The sequence below is a fragment of the Schistosoma mansoni genome, assembly GCF_000237925.1.
Source record: "Schistosoma mansoni, WGS project CABG00000000 data, supercontig 0262, strain Puerto Rico, whole genome shotgun sequence".
In the NCBI taxonomy this organism is placed as follows: Eukaryota; Metazoa; Platyhelminthes; class Trematoda; order Strigeidida; family Schistosomatidae; genus Schistosoma; species Schistosoma mansoni.
Window position 1 is genome coordinate 106,386 of NW_017386125.1, and position 25,042 is coordinate 131,427.

General features: G+C 36.7%; 1 protein-coding gene across 1 annotated transcript in view; it reads right to left on the reverse strand.

The window, feature by feature from the left end:
• Smp_068680 (secreted frizzled-related protein) overlaps positions 1-25,042 on the reverse strand; it is a gene marked incomplete at both ends in the record, with an annotated part of 31,913 nt that overhangs the window by 367 nt on the left and 6,504 nt on the right. Inside the window, 2 exons of the mRNA XM_018790743.1 lie at positions 428-800; positions 7,303-7,850. Of these exons, the coding sequence (XP_018647391.1) occupies positions 428-800; positions 7,303-7,850 (921 nt within the window). The remainder of the gene's footprint in view (positions 1-427; positions 801-7,302; positions 7,851-25,042) is intronic.

Consider the following 25,042-nt stretch of genomic DNA (forward strand, 5'->3'; position numbering starts at 1 on the left):
ATTCAGTTAAGATTAATCCTTTACGAGGACCCTGTATACAAGAGTCTAATTATTCAATTGTTATTTCGAAAATGACAAACAGTTTCAATACACCATTCTTAATTGTCTTCAAATGTAAAACTTGGGGTAGGGATGGGGGGGTAAGGGTAGGAGATTGTTTAAACTGAATAAGGATTAATTGGTGATTGATGATGATATACATTTGATGCATCATAATGTTGTGAATTGGATTGTGATAAAAGTTTATTCCTTTGTGATTTCCACTTTTTCCTACGTTCACGATATTTGGCTTTATGTGTTTTCTCTTGTTGTCGTTGTTGCTGATGATGTTGTTGCTGTTGTTGTTGTCTTTGTAATTGATCGATTTCATTTATATAAGTAGTTTGTATATCATTCAATTTAAAGTTGGCATTATTGTTTAAATTACCATTACTACTATTATAATGATCACTATTAGTGGTATTGTGATTTGTGATTAATGGTGATTGTTGATCATTAAAATTGCCTAATTTAGTTTTTACATTGACGTTAGATAATGAAGGAGTTATCTGTTTGTTAACATTGAATGGTTTATTCATTTGATTATAATAATTGAATGAATCAGATAGTTCCGATGGAGCTGAACGTAATATTTTTAATGGTCTACCAGAATGATGATGTTGGATAGTTTGTGATTGAATAAGATTAGATAGACTAGGTTGATTTTTATTACATAATTGTGTTATAGATTCTTTACGTATAGCATTTAAGGATTGACGAAATTCAATGGATTCACGATTCCATAAACCTAAGAAAGTTACCTGAAAAAAGTAAATCACATATGAAGAATAGACAAGTTGTTAATAATTATAGTTTAAATCATGAGATCTTTAGTTCGAATCTCGTGAGGTGAGATCGTGGATGTGCACTGCCACTGAGGAGTCCCACAATAGGACGAAACGGCCATACAGTACTTCCAGGTTTGTCCTGAGAGTCTAGATTCAATTAACTCATGATTTTAACTATAAGCTTAATAGAATCTCCACACAAAACCCTTACTGATACAAATTAAATAGTTACTATTGTCAAACAGTAGTGAATTAATGAAGATTATTCAAATTAAAGTTGGTATTTCTTTTTCTTACTAGCCCCCAAATGCCCTGGTACGGTCGAGAGTAGGGAGAGTCCGCTCTCCCTCTCCAAATGCTCTCACATGGCCAGCGAATATATAGCCTCTGTCAGGGAAGTCCTACTCACTGCCTTCTCGTGGCACTACTGTTGTTTACGAAATTGAGAGGACGAATAGCGAATGTCCGGTGCTTTAACCGGGTTGGTGGATATAGAGGATCCACCTAGAGGAGTTGGAAAACCCTGATTCCAAACCAATGATGAACATGGGCTGACTTCAGTATCCTGAGAAAACAAATGGCGTATGGACCAATTGTTGGTCATCGGCTACCATGGGATTGTATCTCCTTACGATGCTCCACTGCCTTGTGGATCAGATCTTTCGGTCAAAGGCTCCGGGTGTGGCCCCCTATGGAAAACAACTGCTTCAGTTTGGGCACTTGTGCAGTATCACAGCCCTCAAGCAAATCAAATGAGATTTGTGCAGCGCATATTTATCTGGTGCTTTCTTGTAACACTATTTATGTGTTTAAATAAATAATAAATATAACTTAGATAAATCATAATCAATAGATTTCATTCATTGGAAAAAGAAGGTAGATATGAACAATGATTGAGATCATGAATGGATCAATGTTAGTTGATCATTGAGAACCTGGAAGTATTGGAAAGTTGTTTCGTCTTAGTATGAGACTATTCGGAAGTGTTCATCATGGTCCTGCACCAAACGGACTCGAGACCAGGATCTTTAGTCTCGTATGCGAACGCTTAACCTCTAGAACACTAAACTTGCCTACATTCAACGGTGTTTAACTTCAATCAATCTATACTAGGACGAGAACACCATTGAGGACGATGAAAGCTTCACGACTAAACCATCAAGCTCAGAGTACAAAATTCCATCAACAACTAAACATATTTGAACACAAAATTACACAATCTGTCAGGAAACTCTGAGATCTATACAGTATGTACATCATTTGCAAAATGTCAATCAATTGTCTCAAACTTGACTGTTCCTTCGCGTGCACACCAATCACTCTCTGTTCTCGTTTTCTTTTCTTTGGTCTTATTAACCGTCTACCTCCATGCATTTCACTTGTGACTGATGATACATACTACTTATATTTGTCGATATCAGTAGCACATATCAGAATATGAACAATTCTTTCACCAAGATAAAATAGTTGTCTAGTCAATAATCTGGTAATTCACAACATGTCACTTCTTTAAAGAGGGAATTCTCTTAGTTCTAATAAGAAGCCGTGATTAGTGAAGCTAATCCATTTCGAGTATGAGACAGTTACCTACGGAAGAAAATGGTAGATGGTCGCGTAATATCCTGAATTGGTTAAAGTTAGACATTAACAAAAGTGGATGCTGAGTCAATGGTCTAGAGTATGAAGAATCTCACGAGTGCAGGATTGTGGATGCGCACTACCACTGAGGAGTCTCATAATAGGACGAAACGGCCGTCAAGCAATGCTTCCAGGTTTTTCATGGTGGTCTAGCTTCAATTGACTCATAATCTCAACTATGAAAATACTGAAATCTACACAAAACCCCTTCTGATATATATGTATATTAGTCAATCATAAGGTATTTTACCACTGATACTACTGAATTAGAATTATATTATTATTGTCTAAGAATTCATAAGGGTATATGTAAACAATCTACAAAATGTTCGTCATCAGAACTATTACAATTTGCGAAATCATAGAAATAACTCTAATCGACTTCTGAAAGAAAGAGTGAGAGAGAGATGGGCGGGCGGGTGGACGGTCGGTCTGGCTGACAATCAGGCAGGCAAGCAACTAATCAGACATAGATAACATATGAACATGATATAATACTTTTAGACTAGTTACTAGATTACTACTCATCAAACGAACAAACACATTCCCCTTTTTTCTTCAATTTCCCTTGTTTTCTTCTCCCCAGTCTCAATTCATCGTTGTATCTTTGGCAGGTGAATCGTTTTGTTTTGTTTCTTTTTTTTGGTGTTGTTGTAGTTTTTTAGTCCAATATTCGGCCTAATAACCTTTTCTATTGTCTTTATAATTCGAATGTGTACTAGTCATCTAACATTTGTCTACCTTTTTTTTCTCCCGTCTATTCACCGCCTTTACCCCCTGACTCTTCACACACACACACACGCACATACATACATACATACATAGATACTTACATACATAGTGACATTTCCATTCCCCTTTTGAATTAGAAAAAAATGTAAAAAAAAAAAACATTTATCATAGAAACTATTTCATAAAGAAGCTATGTGTATATATGTATCTATGTCTGTTCTAATGTAAATAATAATGCAGATCATTTGAATATACCAAAAAGTAGATCGATTATAAGTTTTGACAGATTATGATGGTAGAATAAGAAGTTGGATTCTTTCACTTGAATCTTCTCATTGACTGATATTAATCAGTCTCTGTTATTGGTATATGTGTATCTTTTAATGATTGCCAAGATATTGCCTTTATTCATAAGCATTATAAGTAAAGATGGATAGTGACTAGTAGTAGTGGAATCTATGACATATGATACTTCGTCCAATTTGGCATTCATCAAATCCATGTACCTGCATCACAGAGTTGATGTTCACTCTGGGACTTGAACCCAATAAAATTCCCTTCAAATATCATCACATTATCCACTTATTTACTGAGTCTTGATAGCTACTAGCTTGTCCGATCGGATGAAGTTTAATATCACCTGATATTGTTTACTTGAATCTTTCCAGCTGACGAGTCCTAAATAGGACGAAACACGCGTCTTGGGTTTCGCTACTAACCACTATCGAACTTTGATTATGATTGGATTCTTCGCTTGTTTTATTTTGTAGTAAATGATAACATGAAAGTATTCTACAATTATCATTTGTTTATCTTATTAAATGAAGATTGATTGAATGATTACAGAGCAATAAATAAATGAATGTATCATAAGTTGTTTAAGACTCTTTGTCAATAGAAGAGTTTGATCGTTATATGGCTTATGATTAGGAACTTAAATAGAGGTTAAAGATAGTAGCTCCTCTGGGGGCTACTGCCGGTCCCAAGCCCGGGTAAAGGAGGAGGGTTGGGCATGGGGTTAGCGACCCCATCGCGTAGAAAAGCTAACTCGCTAAAAAAAACGCTAACCAGAAAATGATTTTATTTCTTAATGGAAACTGTCCCTAATCTATAAGCAATTATGGATAATAACTCTCAGTAGAATCTAGGACTCACATCACTTCGTCCTATATGGGACTCGTCTGATAAATATACCTTGATCTCAGAGTTGATGTTCACTGTGGGACTCCAACTCACTACAATTCCCTTCAAACATCATCATGTTATCCACTTAACTACTGAATCCTGATCGCCACTAGCTTATGCGATATGATGAAGTTTAAATTGACCTGGTATTGTTTACTTGAATCCTTGCTTATAATGATTGTGAATTAAGACAGTAACAAGGTAGTACGCATAGCATGCACATATACCAATGAGAGACTGATCAATTTCAGTCCTAAACATCAATGGGAAGATTCAATTAAACAATAGACAGTGGATTTAAACTTCACTCATTGCACAAGCAAGTGGCTAACTGAACTCAATAGCTAAGTGGATAACGTGATGGTGTTTAAAGCAAACAGTACTGGGTTGGAGTCCCAGAATAAACATCAACTCCAGGATGCAGGTACAACCAGCTGATGAGTCCCAAATAGAACGAAACGCGCATCCTGTATTCCACTACTAACCACGACTCATCTTTGCTTATAATGCTTGTGAATTAAGGTAACATTGAGGCAATGTGCACAGTATGTACATTTGCCAATAAGAGACTGCTAAATTACAGTCCTAAACATCACTCATTTTAATAGATTTTATAAGGATAACTGATTGATTTTAACTGAGAATCATTGAAATCCATTGAGTAAAGGTATTGCTTTCATTCATTAATGACTGAATCATTTTATACATGTTCATAATGGTGGCTCAATTTCATGTATTAGTTGCAGTTAAACATTAACACTGTTGAATGTCAGCAAGTTCAATGGTCTAGAGGTTAAACGTTCACGCATGAGATCTAGGTTCGAATCCCACGGTGTAGGATCATAGATGCGCACTGTTGAGGAGTCCCATACTAGGACGAAACGATCGTCCACTACTTTCAAGTTTTCTATAGTAGTCTAGCTTTAAATGACTCATGAATTCAATCCCTTTCTAATCATAACGCGAGATAAATTCGTTATACAATCATTCATACTTCAAAGAAATATATATATTTTTTCACAGTTGAAATCATGAGTCAGTTGAAGCTGGACAACCATCAAAAACCTGGAAGCACTAGACGGCCGTTTCGCCCCATTATGGGACTCCTCAGTAATGCACATCCACGATCCCACACTCTTGAGATTCGAACCCAGGACCTATCAGTAGTCTATCAGTTAAGAGCTTTGGCACGAGGCTGTTAGGTCCTGGGTTCGAATCTCGCGAATGCGAGATCGTGGATGCGCACTGCTGAGGAGTCCTATAATAAGACGAAACGACCGTCCAGTACTTTCAAGTTTTCCATGATAGTCTAGCTTTAAATGACTCATTAATTCAACTATTAATATTGCTATAATTTTCACAAAACCCCATTTCTAATCCTCATACGAAATGTATTCGTTATACAATCATTTATACTTTAAATAGAAACTTTAAAACATTTTAATGTTAAATAAATCCCTGTGGTGAGTGATAAGTAACTTGAAACACGGTTAAATCACAGTAGGAAACTGAAAAAATTTTGAAAAAAGTGACAATCTTGTGTGTGGATGGACTTGATATTGTCTTAAATCATTTGTGTATGTATGTTAGTTTAGAAAAAAACGATTAAATGGTTTATTTTTGTCTTATCACTTAGTGTTGTTTACTTGTATTTTCTCATTGTTGTGTTGGGACTGCAATTGATTAGTCTTTTATTCGCATATATGCATCTTGTGCAGACTGTCTTGATATTGCCTAAAATAACAAGCATTATCAGCAAAAGATAGATAGTGGCTAGAAGTGAAATGGAGGACGCGCGTTTCGTCGTATTTGGGACTCGTCAGTTGAATGTACCTACATGTCAGAGTTAATGTTCACTCTATTACCTGTATTAAACTAATGAAATAGTGAAACATTTCAGTCTAAGTTTGTATAACTGATTTTATAAACATTGTCTTCATCAATAATTAACATCATCTGAACTCTAGGAAACCACCAAAAGGTATTGAATAGTTGTTTTATCTTATTATGAAACTATACAACAATGGACAAGTCTCACTTAACATAATACTGAACCTAGAATTAACTGATCTGGAAGAGAATATGAACTTTTTAAGTAATTCAAGAGTGAATATCAACTCCGGGATGCAGGCACATCCAGCTGACGAGTCCCAAATAGGACGGGACGTGCGTCAAACTGAATTCCACTGGTAGTCATTATCCATCTTTGCTTATAAAGTTTGTGACTTCAGGTAATATTGAGGCAGTTCGCATAGGATGCAATTATGTCAATAAGAGATTGATCAATCGACCTAGTTATACTTTTATTTATTAATTTAAACACATAAATATTGGTACAAAGTGGCACCAGATTTATATGCGGCACACAAATCTCATTTGGTTTGTGTGAGGGCTGTGCTACTGCCCAGATGCCCAAACTGAAGCAGGTGGTTTACTCAGGGGAACTACACCCCAAGTCTTTGACCTAAAAATCTGATCCACAAGGCAGTGGAGCATCGTGAGGAGATGAAATCTCATGGTAGCCGGTGACCAACAATTGATTCATACGCCATTTGTTCCCTCAGGACACTGGATCCCATGTACAACATTGGTTTGGAATCAGTGTTTTCCAACTCTTCTAGGTGGACTTTCCGTGTCCACCAATTGGGTTAAAGTTTTAGACATTCGCTTTTCGTCCTCTCACTTTCGTGAACAACACCCGTGGTGCGAGAAGGCAGTGAGTAGGATTTCCCTGTCAGAGGCTATATATGCGTGGCCATGCGGGAGTATTTCGAGAGCGAGAGCGGCCAGGGCATTTGGGGGCCAGTTACAATTGATCTGTCTCTTATTGATATATGTGGATCTAGTGCGAACTCTATCAATAGTGAGATTAAGTTAACAGTATTATAAATGAATATCATAATTTAAATAATTCACTTACTTGTAATTGATTAGTATATTTTTTTGTATTTGAATTTTGTATACGTCTACCCATAATAAGCCATTTTTGATTAGATAATGTAGATATTAAACGTCCATTTGTAAATGGTAATAATGGATTACATGATGAACAACTTAAAATTAATTCTGTTATACCATCTAAATCATGTAATCGAGAATTTCTTGGTTTACGACGTCGTTTCATCTTTGATTTATGTTCTGATTTCCAATGGTTACCTTCATCGACATTGATTGATTTTGATTTAATCATATAATTTGATTGATATTGATTATTGATATGTTTATATTTGGAATTTTTCAAATCTCTAATTGTTCTTAATTGATAGACTTGATCATTTTGATTGTTATTATTGAATTGATGATTACGTCTTCTACGACTGTTACGTTTTCGACGATATTGATCAATACTACTTAATTGTGTACCATCATTACGTATCAGTTTTAATGCTAAAGTACGAGGTGTTAAATTGAATATGATTGATGCTTGATTTGGTTGTAAGATCATATCTTTTATAGAAGCTTTAAGAACTAAATAGAAGGAAAAAAATAAACAAATAAGATCAATATCGGTACAATTGCTTCATCAAGTGTTAGTTTGGATATAATATGTATTGGCTCAATAGAGTGATAAACTCCGCCTGTAGCTCCTCTAGGAGCTACTGCCGATCCCAAGCCCGGGTAAAGGAGGAGGGTTGGGCATGGAGTTAGCGACCTCATCTCGTAGAAAAGCTAACTCGCTAAAAAAAACGCTAACCAGAAAAAAAATCATTTAAATTATTCAATAGAGTGATAAGTTAGATAGTGACTGGATTGGATCAAAGTGTTCCTAGTTTATGAATTGATCAATAAAGAATTAAATGATAAACTTATTATCTTAGAGGTTTCAATGTTTCCGCAAGATAGGTTGACCTTGTGTATAATCCAGTGTATGGTAGTGGTTGGGTATTGATTCATGAGCTTTACTATTAAGATTACTATAATATCTATAAAACCCCTTCTGATATTATTCAACATATGCTCACTAGTGACTGACTTCAAGAGGTATTTCGTAGAGTTCTAGTGAGAAGTAGTGACCAGTGGAGTTCAACCAGGTCTGTTGTGAGATAGTAACTCACTGAAGAAATCGATTGATGTGTTGCTCAATTTCGTGGATCGGTTGAAGTAAGACATTAACACCGGTGGATGCTGGCCAGATCAGTGTTCTAGGGGTTAAGCGTTCACGCGCGAGACTGATAGTTCCTGGGTTGGAATCTAGCGAGGCGGAATCGTGGATGTGCACTGCTGAGGAGTCCCAAAATAGGACGAAACGACTGTCCCATGCTTCCAGGTTTTCCATGGGGGTCTAGCTTCAATGGGTTCATGATCTCAACTATTAAAAATATTACTAAAATGTCCTGAAGTAGGGAGTTGTAATTGTTCAATGATCCATGGCTTCGCATAGTTCTCTTCATATGGTATGCTCATACTTTGATATCATCCACCCATAAATTGACATTATGGAACACTAAGTAGCCGTATTGTTCGACTTTAAGAACCCCACAACAACTGACCACTAATGGAAGACCCCGAAATGTTGAGTGGAGACAAGTATTATTCAACAGATGAGTTGAAACTCAGTGGTGTCATTCATTCTATAAATAATCACTAAAATCGACCTATGACGTTTAGTAGTCATTAAGATCAAATAGTCAAGTTGCACAGTTGCATCCACGATCCCGCACTCGCGAGATTCGAACCCAGGACCTACCAGTGTCGAGCCAGAGCCCTGCTGAGGAGTCCTATAATAGGACTAAACGGCCGTCCAGTGCTTCCAGATTTTCGATGGTGGTCTAGCTTCAATTGACTCATGATTCCAACTATGAAAATGCTGAAATATCCACAAAACCCCTTCTGAATTATACTTCAATCTAAATGGCCATGAGGATCTTCATGGTATATATCTATATCAATACAATGAACTCTAACAAGATAGTTTCATAGATTCACATAAACTCTTCTTTCGCCTGATAAGTGCAATTAATTTACGTATGCCTGAACACCGATTACCACGACACACTATGCTGACTACTGTTGGGGATGGTTGGAAGAAAGTTAATGGCGGCCAAACCAAAACATGGCATCAGTGCTTGAAGTCACTAACTTTTAATCTGAGCCATGTTGGTAGATGCAGACTACTTGATTGGGTTCCGCGTGTCTATCGTAACCAATGGTTGGAGACTTTAGGTGGCATGGCTCAGAATCGATCACAATGGCGTAGGTGTATACACTCTTTATCTTCCCTTAAACCTTGAGATTAAAATTGCTTCATATCTGTCTTTCTTCCTATACTATATCCTTATATACAACCTTTCTTTTATATATTACCACCACTAAATTAACTATTTCTACGAATTCGGTGTTCATCTTGTTGTGTTAACGAGGTATGGCAACTTGGACCGATGCTTATATGTGCCTAATCCTACGTTGTAGCTGACTGACTGAATGAATGAATTTACAATCAATATCTGGAAGCTTTAAAAGGTTCTTGCCTAGATTGATCTTTGAATAACATGATACTTTGTAAAGTGAAGTATATTATAGCAAACAATTTACCCAAGTACATTACTGATATATTTGTTTGATTGATAGACATTTAAAACCGGATTGTAAATCAAATAGTTTACTTAAACTGTGAAATTCATCAAACTAATGGCGGTAATGCAACATTCAAAGTTCTTAAAATGGATTCAACACAAGAAGTTCACATATATAAGGAGGCGCATATTGATGATAATCCCTACAAGCTAATGATTGAATTCGATTGATAGCATCATTACAGACTAGTTTATCCTAATAATGAATGAATTTTCATTTGGAATGTCCTAGTACGGCTGAGATTGGGGATAGTCAGCTCTCCCTCTTCAAATGCTCTCACATGGTTACGTGCATACAACCACTAACAAAGATGTCCTATTCTCTGCAATCTCGTCACAGGAGTATTGTTTACGAAAATGAGAAGACAAAAAGCAAATTTCCGACGCTTTGACTGAGTTGTCGGACACGCAGTTTCCACCTAGGGGAGTCGGACAACCGTCATTCCAAATCAATGATGCATATGTGTTTCAGGATCCTAAGGAATCAAATGGAGTATGAACCAATTGTTAGTCACCGTCTATCATGAGACTGAATCTCCTTACGTTACTTCACTATCTTGTGGATTCGACATCTAGGTCAAAGGCTCGAGGAGTAGCTTCCTAATAAAACCATCTGCTTCGATTTGGCAACCTGGTCAGTATCGCAGCTCTCACACAAATCAATAACTGTTTGGCGCATATGTATCTGGTGCGCCTTTGTACCAATATTTACTTGTTTAAATAATAGTAACATAATACTCAGTAATGATCATAATTAAAGTTTAGATTAATTAGCAATGCACCTTTAATTTGTTTGACATTTAATAGAATATAATGATTTTCCCGAATGATATATTAAGCCAAGTTCATTCATTTATGTTTATACATAGATGTTACATACGATCTATGTCAATGTTCCATACATTCTGATCATCTTTAATGTTAAGTAACTATTGAATCAAGGTTAGGGAAAGTAAGTATGATAGTATTTACAATATTATGACATTACTTGGTATAGATCTCAGAAAGAACATCAACTCTGAGATGCAGGTACATCAGGCTGATGAGTCCCAAATAGGACGAAACGCGCGTCAAACTGGATTCTACTGCTAGCTACTATCCATCTTTGCTTGCCATCCTTGTGAAATAAGGCTATATCGAGGTATTACGCACAGTATGTACATATGCCAATTAGAGACTGACCAGTTGCGGTCCTAAAACATCAATGGGAAGACTCAAACAAACAATACCAAGTGAATTTAAACTTCATCCCATTGCACGAGCAAGTGGCTATCAGGACTCAGTAGCCAAGTGGATAACGCGATGGCGTTTGAATCGAAATATACTGCGTTCGAGTCCCAGAATGAACATCTACTCTGAGATGCAGGTACATTTATCTGACGAGTCCCAAATAAGATTCTACTGCCAGCCACTATCCATCTTTGCTTACCATCCTTGTGAAATGAGGCTATATCGAGGCAATACGCACAATATGCACATATGCCAATTAGAGACTGACCAGTTGCGGTCCGAAAACATCAATGGGAAGATTCAAACAAACAATACTAAGTGAGTTTTAACGGATTTAAAGCCTTAAGTTTGATCTAATAAGCTACTGAATCACAATACTTGTATCATGTCTTCCCCTAGTCAGTATTTTGAACTATTAATAAAGCTTGTTGTTTATTTTATGAACATTATTGTGATGTGTTCTACTGATGTCGATAGATATAAGTAGTATGTATCATCAATCAAAAGTGAAACGCCTAGTAACTGAACGTAGAGAAAATCGAAGTGAAGAGAATGAGAACAGAAAGTGATTGGTGCGGAAACGTAGGAACAATGAAGTCTGACATTTTGCAAATGAAGTACTTTACTGTATTGTTCTCAGATTTAACTAAAATATTTTAGGATCAAATACATTCGATTGTCCCCACTTATGTTCTTGTTCACTAATGTTTACTTACTATTGACATCAGAGTGTATTTGAACAAGTCAAAATTAATAGTCAGTTCTACTCGAAGTTTATGCTGATGATGTCATTCAGAAGAACGATGAAAGCTCCATAATCAAACCATCCAGCTCTATCATAATAGTCAGCTTATCCAAAGTAGTTTATTAAACATAATTCGAGATTAGTCAACTGGAAAATGTTATAGTTCACACAGTTTACATAAATCTTGGTTTAATAATTTAACTTTATGATTTTCACTTGCGAACATTATTTGAATTGTTTTAATAATCGAGTTCATGATTTGACCTAATCTAGATTATCAATGAAAACGTGTTAGCATTGAATGGCTGTTTGATCTTAGTATGGGACTCCTCAGAAGTATACATCGACGATCCCATATTAAAGGGACTCGAACCCATGACCTTCAGTCTCGTGTGCGAACATTTAACCGCCAGACCACTGATCTGGCATCCAACTGGGATGACACAACCGTTCAATGCTTCCAGGTTTTCAATGGTGCTCTAGCTTAGATCGACTCATTAATTCAACTGTTAAAGTTATTCCAATCTCCATAAATCCCCACTCTCTAAGTGGTTAAAGAATTAAGAAAATAATTAATCTCAATTCTAAAACGAGATTGATGTTGAATACTGTTTCTAAGCATTCATTTACCATAGGTAGTTGGATAATTTAGAACAAAAGCTTTCGAAATAGTATTTAATCAAGATTATTTCGAATACAATTAATGTCAGTCTTACAGGATCTGTCAATTGTAACTCAGGTATCTACCTCAGACAATGGATGAATGGTTAAGAAACATCATGGAGCGATTGAAAAAAAATAATAACACCGTTAAATGTTAACAAGTTCAATGGTTCAAAGGTTAAGTGTTCACATGCGAGACTGAAGGCGCTGGTTACGAGTCCCAAATGAAGGATCGTGAATGTGCACTATTGAGGAGTTACATACTAGGATGTAATGGCCTTCCAGTACACCCAGGTTTTCAATGATGGTCTAGCTTACGTCAACTCACGAATTCAACTATTAAAATCATTTTAATCTCCACAAACCTCCATTCTACTTATAACACAGTTAATTATTAACGTTTTCAGTGATAAGTAACGGGCCCATATATGAAAGAGACTCTAGAAATAGTATACAAGTGTATATAGTTGACTAGTCTATAATCCTTTGAAATTATCATATTAATGAATTTCATATGGGCTTTAAAATGGAATAACACAATTATATAAACTATCAGAACGGCTTTCGTGGAAATTTAGTACGGGATCGTGGATGCGCACTACTGAGGAGTCCCACAATCGGACGATGCGGCCATTCAGTGCTTCCAGGATTTCCATGGTGGTCTAGCTTTAATTGACTCACGCTTTCAACAATTATATAAGACTACATAGTTTCTAGCACTTCCTTCCCCCCCCCACATCTCAATCATATCAATATATAAAGGTAAACAAGTATTAAACTCATATTGAATCTTCATAGTACATATAGGAAATAATCAATCCATACTCACCTACATCAGCCATACAATAACTACTAGCAATATTTTCTAAAGTAATTGCTTGTTCACAAGGTACACATGTTACAGCTGAAAGAAACAAAAAAAAGGTAAAACAAATGGGAAAAATGAAAGACAATTAGTAGTGGATAAGTTTATCAAAATTATTTTTAATATTTGGGATCACGGGTCAATTGAAGCTAGACCATCATGGAAAACCTGAAAGCACTGGACGGCCGTCACGTCCTATTGTGGGACTCTTCAGCAGTGCGTATCGACGATCTCACCTCGCGAGATTTGAACCCAGGACCTACCAGTCTCGCATAAGAGCGTTCAATCACTACACCACTGAACTTGCCGACATCCAACGGTGTTAATGTCTAACTTCAACCAATCCGCGAAATTGAGCGACATATCCATTGATGTCTTTAGTGAGTTACTATCTCACAACAGATCTGGTTGAATTCCACTGGTCACTGTTTCTCACTAGAATTGTAGGAAATACCTCTTGAAGTCAGTCACTAGTGAGCATATGTTGAATAATATCAAAAGAGGTTTTTGTGGATATCATGGTAATTTCAATAGTTAAGATCATGAGTCAATAGAAGCTAGACCACCATGGAAAAGCTGAAAGCAATGGACCGCCGTTTCGTCCTATTTGTGGGACTCCTCAGCAGTGAGTATCGACGATCTCATCTCGCGAGATTCGTACACAGAAGCTATCGGCCTAGATATTGGCTAACTGACGAATCCCAAATAGAACAAAGTTCCGTTCATCTTAGATTCCACAGCCAGGCCCTATCCATCTTTTCATATTTATAACTTTTAAAAAATATCTATTTTTATACAAATGAATACTTGGAAATGATAGAATTGTTTACATATCATGATTATTGTATAATTTCAACATCAGAATTGTTTTATTTTTTTTAGTTAAATTCATACTAGGACCAAACGACCATTCAATGCTTCCAATGTGTTCAATGGTAACAATCTATCTTAGAGAAATGTATGATTTAAACGATTGAATTGAAATCATTACAATCTCTACAACCTCCCCCCTACCCCCCTGTCCACCCCTCCGCATACTGATTTATTAAATTAAATAATCTATCTCAGTAGGGGGTTAGTAAGTTGGTTAGTTAGTTTCTTTTTTTATTTATTTAAAATGACCATTATTTTTCAGTAAAACCTACTGTGAAGAGTTTTGTTTCATTTATGAATGTGTGTGTATGTGTTTGTGTTTGTATGTATCCCTATTGTAATCTCACTAGACATTTGTAATCCTGTAATAAGTTTTATATCATTTATAAACTGTCTAACTATATGATGAGGTGAAAAAAAGCACACACCATGGAAAACCTGGAAGCACTAGGCGGCAGTGTGTATCCACGATCCCGCCTCACGAGATTCGAACCCAGGACTTACCAGTCTTGCGCTAGAGCACTTAATCGATAGACCACTGAGCTGGCATCCAACGGTGTTAATGCGCATTGCTAAGGAGTTCCACAATAGAACGTTTTGTCCTATTGTGGGACTCCTCAGCAGTGCGCATCCACGATCCCGCACTCGCGAGATTCGAACCCGGCTCAGTAGTCTATCGTTTAAGTGTTCTAGCTCGAGACTGGTAGGTCCTGGGTTTGAATCTCGCGAGTGCGGGATCGTGAACGCGCACTGCTGAGGAGTCCCATAATAGGACGAAACGGCTGTCCAGTACTTCCAGGTTCTCCATGGTGGCTTACCTTCAATTGACTCATGATTTTAACTATGATAATAAATGCTCAAAAAAAACGCCAGTAAACTTATTATGATGATAACAATGTTGATGAAAATAAGATAGTGGAGAAGATTTGTAGCTCAAGTGGATGATTTTGATGGAGTTTTGTTCTCTGAACTGGATGGTTTAGTCGCGGTGCTTTCATCGTTCTTTTGAACGATATCATTAGCACAAACTTCGGGTGCTCTACGACCAAATCATCCAGCTCAGAGAACAAAACTCCATGATAAAAGTAATAAAAACATACAAAAATAGTCAGTCAATCAGTCATAGCATAGTCCAGGTCAGTACGTACACAACTGATTTAGAAACGTTATTACTAGACCCTAGGTTTTGTGACTTTAAGATAATGTCAGAAGTTTTAAATCAACACTAGTGAACCTAATTTGAGAGAGATTTGGATGAATAAACCTAAGAAACGTTTAAGGAAACTTAAAACTGATGACAGTTTATTAATCACGAAACCAGACAAAGGTTGTAGTGTAGTAATCATGAATAAAAACAACTATTCAGACAGGATGAAGGTCCTTTTAAATGGTAAGAGTGAATTTAAGAAACTGATAATAAAGAATGACATGGCAGAAAGGATTGAAAAATACCTAATGAACACATTGGGAGGCAAAATCCGATTCACACGTCTTTGCCGTGCCTCCTGGATCATGGCAACTATCCCATGTACTAACGTGAGCGGTAATGTGGGTGGTGGAGATCGGACTAATCAACCGCTCTACTTATACCCGCAAACGATTACGAATGCTACAAAGAGTCATTTCATAACTATTGAGGGTTCGAAAAGATGGTAAAAAATGAGTCTGTCCAAAAAACAAAAAAACCGGATGAGAGTGTTATGTAATGGTTCTGCGTAAACAGTGCAAAAACAGCTATCCCGCCCCGGTAGTTGTGCCATGCTTCGATGTAGCACTCTTCTCCCATAAGGGCCTACTAGGCTTCACCATGTTCCTCCTAATTGGATGAGGTAGCCATGGAGTCACCATTGGTTCATCTAATAGTAGATATTTTTCTTGCAAAACTAGAAAATCGATCACTTTAAGACACAATCAATCATCTAACACTTACTATCGCTATATAGATGAGACTTTTATAGTATTAGAAAAAGGACATGTAAAGGAAAACATACTTAATATATTTAATAATATCCATCCATCAACTATTTTTACACTACTGGATGAACAGAATGATAGTATATCGTTTCTGGATGTCCAACTAACTAGAAGAGTAGATGGAACATAGAAAAGAGGGTTACATAGAAAGTCTACAGTTGGGCAATACACTTATTTCTATAGTGCAGTACCAATCAAATACAAATGAATCTCAGTGGTAACGTCTCTGATCGTGAAGCTGAGTGACACGGGATAGGATCGAATCCGTCAGGGAGCATCAGTTCCCTCAAGATTATAGGTACACCTTGCTGACAAGTGCCAAGTAGCATGAAACCCGGGTTGAGGGTTTCCTGATGACCACCTCCAACCACCATCTTATCTCAACATAGTTCATACAGTGTCAAGCCACCTAGACTACTGACCACATTGCAACTTGATCGATAGCATTCGATCAGCACTAAGAGGGACTTGACACGCATGAAATTGATTACCACCCAGTGATCAATCAATTGTGATTACAACTCAGTCCTACAAAAGGTTGGTCGCGGCCCGAGTAGCTTAGTGGTAACGTCTCTGACTGTGAAGCTGAGTGACACGGGATCGAGTCCGTCAGGGAGCATCAGTCCCCTCAAGATTACAACAGGTACCACTCTCTGACGAGTTCCAAGTAGCACGAAACCCGGGTTCAGGGTTTCCTGTTGACCACCTCCAACCACCATCTTATCACAAAAGAAACTTGATACTGATTCATCGTACTAGAATGGTTTGTTCGGATGACATTATTTTAGATAAATTGGTTAATATTTGTAACTTGTTTAGTAGGAATGGATACTCAGTGATATTCATCGACAAACACATGAAGGAGATGAAAAGAAAGACAAGGCTACCTATCGTTCCGAAGAAGATATTGTTCTTACAATTACAATTCTTAAATGATACTACGAAAGAAATCTTGACACAAAGGTTAAAAAAGGCAGTACAGAAAACATTTAATTAAGTCAGACTGAGTACCATCTTCTACAACCGTCCCACAATAAGAACGGTTAATAAAGACAGATTGTATGAATTCGCCACATCTATGTGTATTTACCAATTTAACTGCTCCTGTGGAGCCAGTTATATAGGGCGTACAATTCGGCAAGTTTGTCAAGGAATAACAGAACACCAACCGTCCTGGTTAAGCAAAGAACATGTATGAGTGATTAAGAGTTTTATTCTCATTCATTTGGTGGTGAATACAGGTCATCCAGTTGACTTGAATAATGCTTTTTAGGTTATCCATCATATTCTATCAAATTCGCCACATGGTTTACGTGTTCATCTTTATCACATCAATGAAGCTATTCGAATCCATATGTCACAAACCAAACCTTTACATCCAAAAGTAGTTTGTACAACCAATCTCGCTACTTTTGACAACGTTCTGGGAATGAGTTGATAACAGGACTCTGATAAACTATTTTCGAATTTCTCACACTTTTTGCATTCTACTTATTCTCAACATTCGTACCTTAATTCTTACGAAACTTTTTATATAGTTGAGTAAGCTGAAGCTAGACTACCATGGAAAACCTGCAATCACTGGACGGCCGATTCGTCCTATTGGGGGACTCCTCAGCAGTGCACATCCACGATCCCGCACTCGCGAGATTCGAACCCAGGACTTACCAGTCTCGCGAGCGAGCACTTAACCGATAGACCACTGATCTGGCCGGCATCCAACGGTGTTTATGTCTACGAAAATACTGAATATTTCATTAGTTCTTTTTATAAATTATGTAACATGACAACTACTTGATTTTCAAATAATCACTTTAATTATTATAATCCTCTTCCTTATAATTGCTAAATGTTATTTTATAATCAATATATCACTATATAATTATTACGTAACATAACTACTCAATGAGTATTATTTCATTTTTAATGATTGAATTCATGAGTCGATGTAAGCTAGACCATCATTGAAAACCTTGGAGTACTGGAAAGCCATTTCGTTTTAGTATGTGACTCTTTAAAAGTGCCCATCAACGATCCAACACCAAACGGACTCGAACCCAGAGCCTTCAGTCTCGTGTGCGAACTACAAATCTCTAAATCAATGAACTTACCAGCATCCAACAGTATTAGTGCCTAACTTCAATCACTCCATGACGTTACTCAACCATTCATCTATTGTCTGAGATAGTTACTTGTTTCTATCTGACACAGATTAGACTTCCGTGGTCACGAATCAATCGACTAGAACTTGAGCATTCAAGCGAGATACCAATGGTCTTAAGTTCAAGTCCCACACACGGGATCATGGATGCGCACCTTTGAGGAATCCCAGGTTTTCCATGATGATCTAGCTTTAATCAAATCATCAATTCCTATTAGTTAAAATCTTTTTTCCTACAAAGTAAAGTTATTCAACTGAATGGATTATATTCAATCATATATTATCTAAAATAAACAAAGAACAGTGTTGAAAAAGAGGAAATATATTTTCCCATACAACTATTATGAAAGGTATCTCTATTCATTCTATATGACTTTCGGTATTCCATGATTTGTTTACCTTTAGTTCTCGTTGTTGTTGTTCTTGTTGTTGTTCTACTTCATTATGTTGATTCATTCATTCTTTTTTTTACATTGACAGTTGAATAATTCAATACGAATAGAAACTATTAAACAACAGTTAGGTAGGCTTTTTTTAAATCACTAAGGTATATATACATGGATATGTGAATGATAATCAGAGAAGGTTTGGGGTAGGTAGGTGGGTAAGTCGGTAGGTAGGTAGGTAACTCGGTAGGTAGTAGGTAGGTAACTCGGTAGGTAAGTAGGTAGGTAGGTAGATAGGGGAAAGTTGTAAAACAAATGAGAAACAAAACACTCAATTGTACCCAAAGTATCATAAAAACACACTTCAACCTTTGTCAAACAATCCAAGAAAAAAAAAGGAAAGAAAGAAAGAAAGAAACGATAGACAGAAGATAAAAATACAAAAATATAAAATACACACACTGTAACAACAATGACCAAGACATGAAGGAGTGAGAGAGAGAGAGAGAGAGAAAACAAAATACACATTTTGGCGGTATATTTCTTTGATGTTAAATGAAGTAAAATAACAAATAATCATATTGTCTATCTATATGTATTAAGTAATATAGTTTGTACAAATGTATTAGGTCATAATAAACTAACCACTTATGTAATAGTCATGATTATATATACATATATATATGTATAGTCTCGTGGATACAATAAGTTTAGTAAGCACAAGACATTCAATGGACAATACAAACAAAGTTTATTGTGAAATGAATCTATAGATTGTAAACAAAGATGGATAATGGCTAGTAGTGGAATCCAGTTAGAAGCGCGTCACTTTGTCCTATTTGGAAATCGTCAGTTGAATGTAGCTGTATATCAGGGTTGATGTTCACTATGGGACTCGAACCCTGTATTGTTCGCTTTAAACACTATCACGTTATTCACTTAGTTACTGAGTCCTAATAGTGACTTGTTTGTTCAATGAGGTGAAGTTTAAATTCACTTAGTATTAGTTGTTTAAATCTTCCCATTGATGTTTCCATCTTTGCTTACAGTGCTTGTGAATTTAGGCTATATGGAGGCAATACGCACAGTATATGCGCATATGACAATAAGAGACTGACTAGTTGCAGTCCTAAACATCAATGGGAAGATACAAACAATTAATACTAAGTGAATTTGAACCTATAGATTGTTCAAACTATTCAATCAATGAATCAGTTTGAATGGAATATTATTAATAGATCCTAGTATTGGATTCTTCAGAAGTGCGTATCCACGATCTCGTATGCCTGGGTTCGAAGCTAGACATCAACATCGTTGGATGTTAGCAAGTTCAATGGTCTAAAGGTTAAGTGTTCTGTAACGAGACTGAAGATCCTGGATTCAAGTACGTTTGGTTTTGAATCGTGGATACATACTTCTGATGAGGATCATATTAAGATGAAATGACCATCTAATGCTTTTAGGTTTTTAATGGTGATCTAACATTAATCGATTCATGATCTCAATCTCAATGTCAACAATCCCCACAATGGTTTTCTGACAACAATACAGTCTATAACATTAAATTACAAACACGCGTTTTATATGTAACAAACAATACTAGAAGTAAGACATTAACACAATTGAATGGCGGCTCAACAGTCTAGAAGTAAAGCGCTCGCGCGCGAAACTGGTAGGTCCTGAGTTTAAATTTAGTGAGGCAAAATCGTAGATGCGCACTTCTGAGAAGTCCGACAAGAGGACAAGACGGCCGTGCAGTGCTTCTAGGTTTCCCATAGTAGTCTAGCGTTAATTGACTCATGAATTCAACTATAAAAGATCAGAAAGATAAATAACTGTTCCTTTTAATAAGGTATTAAACGTTCACCTATTGAAGTTTTCATAAGTATATGGTTCTTATTGAAATTCCTGGAAGGTGTTACATTTGTGGAATACATTATCATTCTTGGTCTATCCTTAATTTCAGTGCATATGAATGACTGACTCTTAGTGTGTATGTTTTCGAACAAAAGAAATCTAAAAACAGTTGAGTAGTGGCATTTCAAGTATTGAACCCCGGTTGACTACTTTATAGCTTTTGGTCAATGTACTCATCGAATACTGGGCACTTAAACGTGAAGAATTAAGCTTTGGATCACCTAGATAATCCTTATTGAATAACTATTAGGGAAGTGTATAGGATAAAGCTTATAATAACTTCGAAAACTTCAATTATCATCACATACATACAGTAAACTAGTTTGATGATTCTGATGTTTGTGCTAATGATGTTCATTGAAACATCAATATCATTAAACGTGACACTATCAAAAATACTATTTCTCATTGTATCAAATACCAGGACCTTTTATTTAAAATTCTATATTACTCATAAGTAGTTAAAATTCAACAGAAGTTCCATTTTGGGATTGGGGGGGAGGGTGGAAGAACGACGTTAAAAGAAAGAAAGCGAGTAAGTAAAACTGAAATTCTAATAAATCTAAATATTGTGACGTTAACTGAAATTCCGAAAATCTACATATAAAACATTGTCCTGAAGTGAACATTAACTCTGGGATACAGGTACATACAGTTGACGAGTCCCAAATAGGACGAAAAACGAGTCCTAGCTACCACTGCTAACCACCATTCATCTCTGTTTATACTGTTTATGACTTAAGACAATATAAAAGCAATCCTTACATGATGCAAATATATCAAAAAGAGACTGATCAATTGCAGTCCTAAACATCAAGGAGAAGATTCAAGTCAACAATACTAAATCACACTGATAAGTGTATGTCCCCAACGTAATGTCAAAAATTCATTTTCCTTGAAAACTGGTTATGTTACTCGACTGTCTAAATCTCATTAGACGAGAAGAGTTTTGAAAGTCATATCTGTTCCAGACTCATGTCAATCAACCATTGGTCTCCTATTTATATATATGATGTAATGTGATCTAGTTTTATTCCCATAGTTTGGTAATTATTACAATTGAAGAACATCTGGAACTCAAAAACAACTGTCTGTCAACCAATACCAAGATCAGAACTTTCAATACAAATTTCAACACAGTTCTACTGTATGGGGCGGAGACATTGAAAATTACGAAAGCCATCATCCAGAAGTTACAGGTGTTTATTAACAGTTGCCTACGCGAGATACTTCGGATCCGTTGGCCAGACACTATCAGCAACAACCTACTACGGAAGAGAACAAATCAGATTCCAGTGGAGGAAGAAATCGGGAATAAGCGCTGAAAGTGGATAAGACATACATTGAGGAAAGCACCCAACTGCGTTACAAGGCAAGCTCACATATGGAATCCTGAAGGCCAAAGGAGTAGAGGAAGATCAAAGAACACATCACCCTGAGAAATGGAGACAGACATGAGAAGAATGAACAAAAATTGGATAGAACTAGAAATGAAGGCCCAGGACAGAGTGGGTTGGAGAATGCTGGTGGGAGGTCTATGTTCCATTGGAAGTAACAGGCGTAAGCAAGTATAGTAAGTAAGTATTTGACATTATAAGTAATAAATGTGTTTCACAAAAACCTGAGGAAATTGATCAATCTCTTTTTAACATATATATATATATATCCCATACAAACTACCTCGATACTTCCATTAAGTCTTAGACATTAATAAGCAGAAACGAACGATGACTAGCAGTGGATTTTCAAAGTGAACATTCAACTCTAGGATACAAGTACATTCAACTGATTAATCTCAACTAGAACGAAATCACAATTGACTGATCACTGGGTAGTGATCAATGTCATGCATGTCAAGTCCGTCTTAGTGCTGATCGAATGATATCGATCAAGTTGCAATATGGCCACTAGTTTAGGTGGCTCGACATTGTATGAACTATGTTGAGATAAGATGGTGATTTGAGGTGATCAACAGGAAACCCTGAACCTTGGTTTCGTGTTACTTGGCACTTGTTAGCAAGGTGTACCTGTTGTAATCTTGAGGGAACTGATGCTCCCTGACGGATTCGATCCTATCCCGTGTCACTCAGCTTCACGATCAGAGACGTTACCACTAAGCTATTCGGGCCGTGACCGACGAACAACACATATCTCTTGGATACTACTGTTAATCACCATCATATGATGATTACCTATGTCATTATGTTAAGAAGGTAACAAATAATCTAGACATAAAACAGTAAATCGTAAGGACAAAACAAAAAAATGTCCCATAATAAATCATTGTAATAATAGAATATAAAACAGCATGTGACTGATCTACTGTTTTTTTCTTCTGTCCTTAAATTAGTCAAGTTTATGTCTGATTTCCATGAATGGGGTTTTCTCCATTTTTTTTTCTCTTTTCCTTGGTTACTTTTTTATATTAACTAAGTGTCTGATTTAGTTTCCTTGAATAGTAAATAAATAGTAAAGTCATATATACTACAGAAATTCTATCTGAAGTTTGTACTGATGATATCGTTTAGAAGAATGATGAAAGCTCCATGGGTTCGAATCTCGTGAGGCGAGGTCGTGAATGCGCACTGCTGAGGAGTCCCACAATAGGATGAAACAGCCGTCCGGTGCTTCCAGGTTTTCCTTAGTGGTCTAGTTTTAATTGACTCATGCTTTCAACTATAAACCATCTAGCTCAGAGAATAAAACTCTATCAAGAAGATGACTTACTTCTATTTATTTATTTAAACACATAAATATTGGTACAAATGGGCCCTAGATATATATGCACCACACAAATCATATTTGATTAATGTGAGGAGTGTGATACTGAACGGATGCCAAGATCGAAGCATGCGGTTTACTTAGCGAGCCACAAACGGAGCCTTTGACTCAAAGGTCGGATCCACAAGGCAGTGGATACAACATAAGGAGATTCAGTCCCATGGTAGCCGGTAACCAAAAATCGGTTCATACGCCATTTGTCATCTCAGGATACTGGAGCTCATATGTACTAGGAGGACTTTCAGTGTCCACCAACCGGGTTAAAGCACTGGACATTCACTTTTCGTCCTCTCGATTTCGTTAAACAACACTCGTGGTTCGAAAATGCAGTAAGTAGGACTTCACTGGCAGAGGCTATATACGCGTGGCCATACGAGAGCATTTGGAGAGGAAGAGCGGACTCTCTCCACTCTCAGCCGTACCAGATAATCTGGTGGACTTACTCCTAATTATATGAAATGATATATTAGGTACAAAACTATTATATAATGAAGCTCTACCAAGTCAGATGAAAGCTGTTAGATGAAAATTGTAAACCGAATAATCTTCGACAAGTAAATCATCATTATTATTGAACTAATCTTTTCTCGCTACACCTCAGTCCTACAAGAGGTCAATCGAGGCTTGGACAGCTCAGTGGTAATGTCTCCGATTGTGAAGTTGGGTGACACGGAGTTGAATAGATCAGGAAGCTTCACTTTAGTCAAGATTACGGGTACACCTTGCTAACTAGTGTCATATAGCACAATACCTAGGTTTAGGTTTGCCTGTCAACTATCTCCAACCAATATCTCAGAAACAAGATTGCAATATATCGTGAGAAATTAGTGACTAGTCTTAAGTTTGATTTTAGGTTGAATTATATGTACTAGGTAAGTGAAGGAAGTCGATGGGAATTCAATCATCAGTATTCTCAATATATCCCAAATATTTTGTTGATAGCCGCTAATTAGTATGGAATCTAAACCCATGGATTCTAGTCGATTCTCTCCAATTATAATAATATCAATACACATTATCTAGTGACTGTCTAACACAGTTAGTTGTTAGACTTCAATCTTCAATAAATTCTGAATAGTACTGGGGAATATGACTCCTCCTGTAGCTCCTTCGGAGGCTACTACTAGTCCCAAGCCCGGATAAAGGAGGAGGGTTGGGCATGGGGTTAGCGACCCCATCCCGTAGAAAACTAACTCGCTAAAAAAAGTGCTATCCAGGAAAAGTAAGTACAAATGTTTATATATTTCAGATTATGATGTAAACGTGTAGTGAACGTGAGCACACAAGTGAAAACAACTGAATGTATTTGAACACAAAGTTACAGAATAGCTTAGTAAAAACTGAGAACCATACTGTGAATACTTCATTTGCAAAAATGTCAATCAGTCATCTCAGACTTTATTGTTCTTTCGTTTCCATACTAATTACTTTCTGTTCCCGTTCTCTTCTCTTCGATCCTCTTAAACTTCTACCTCCAGGGTATTTCACTTTT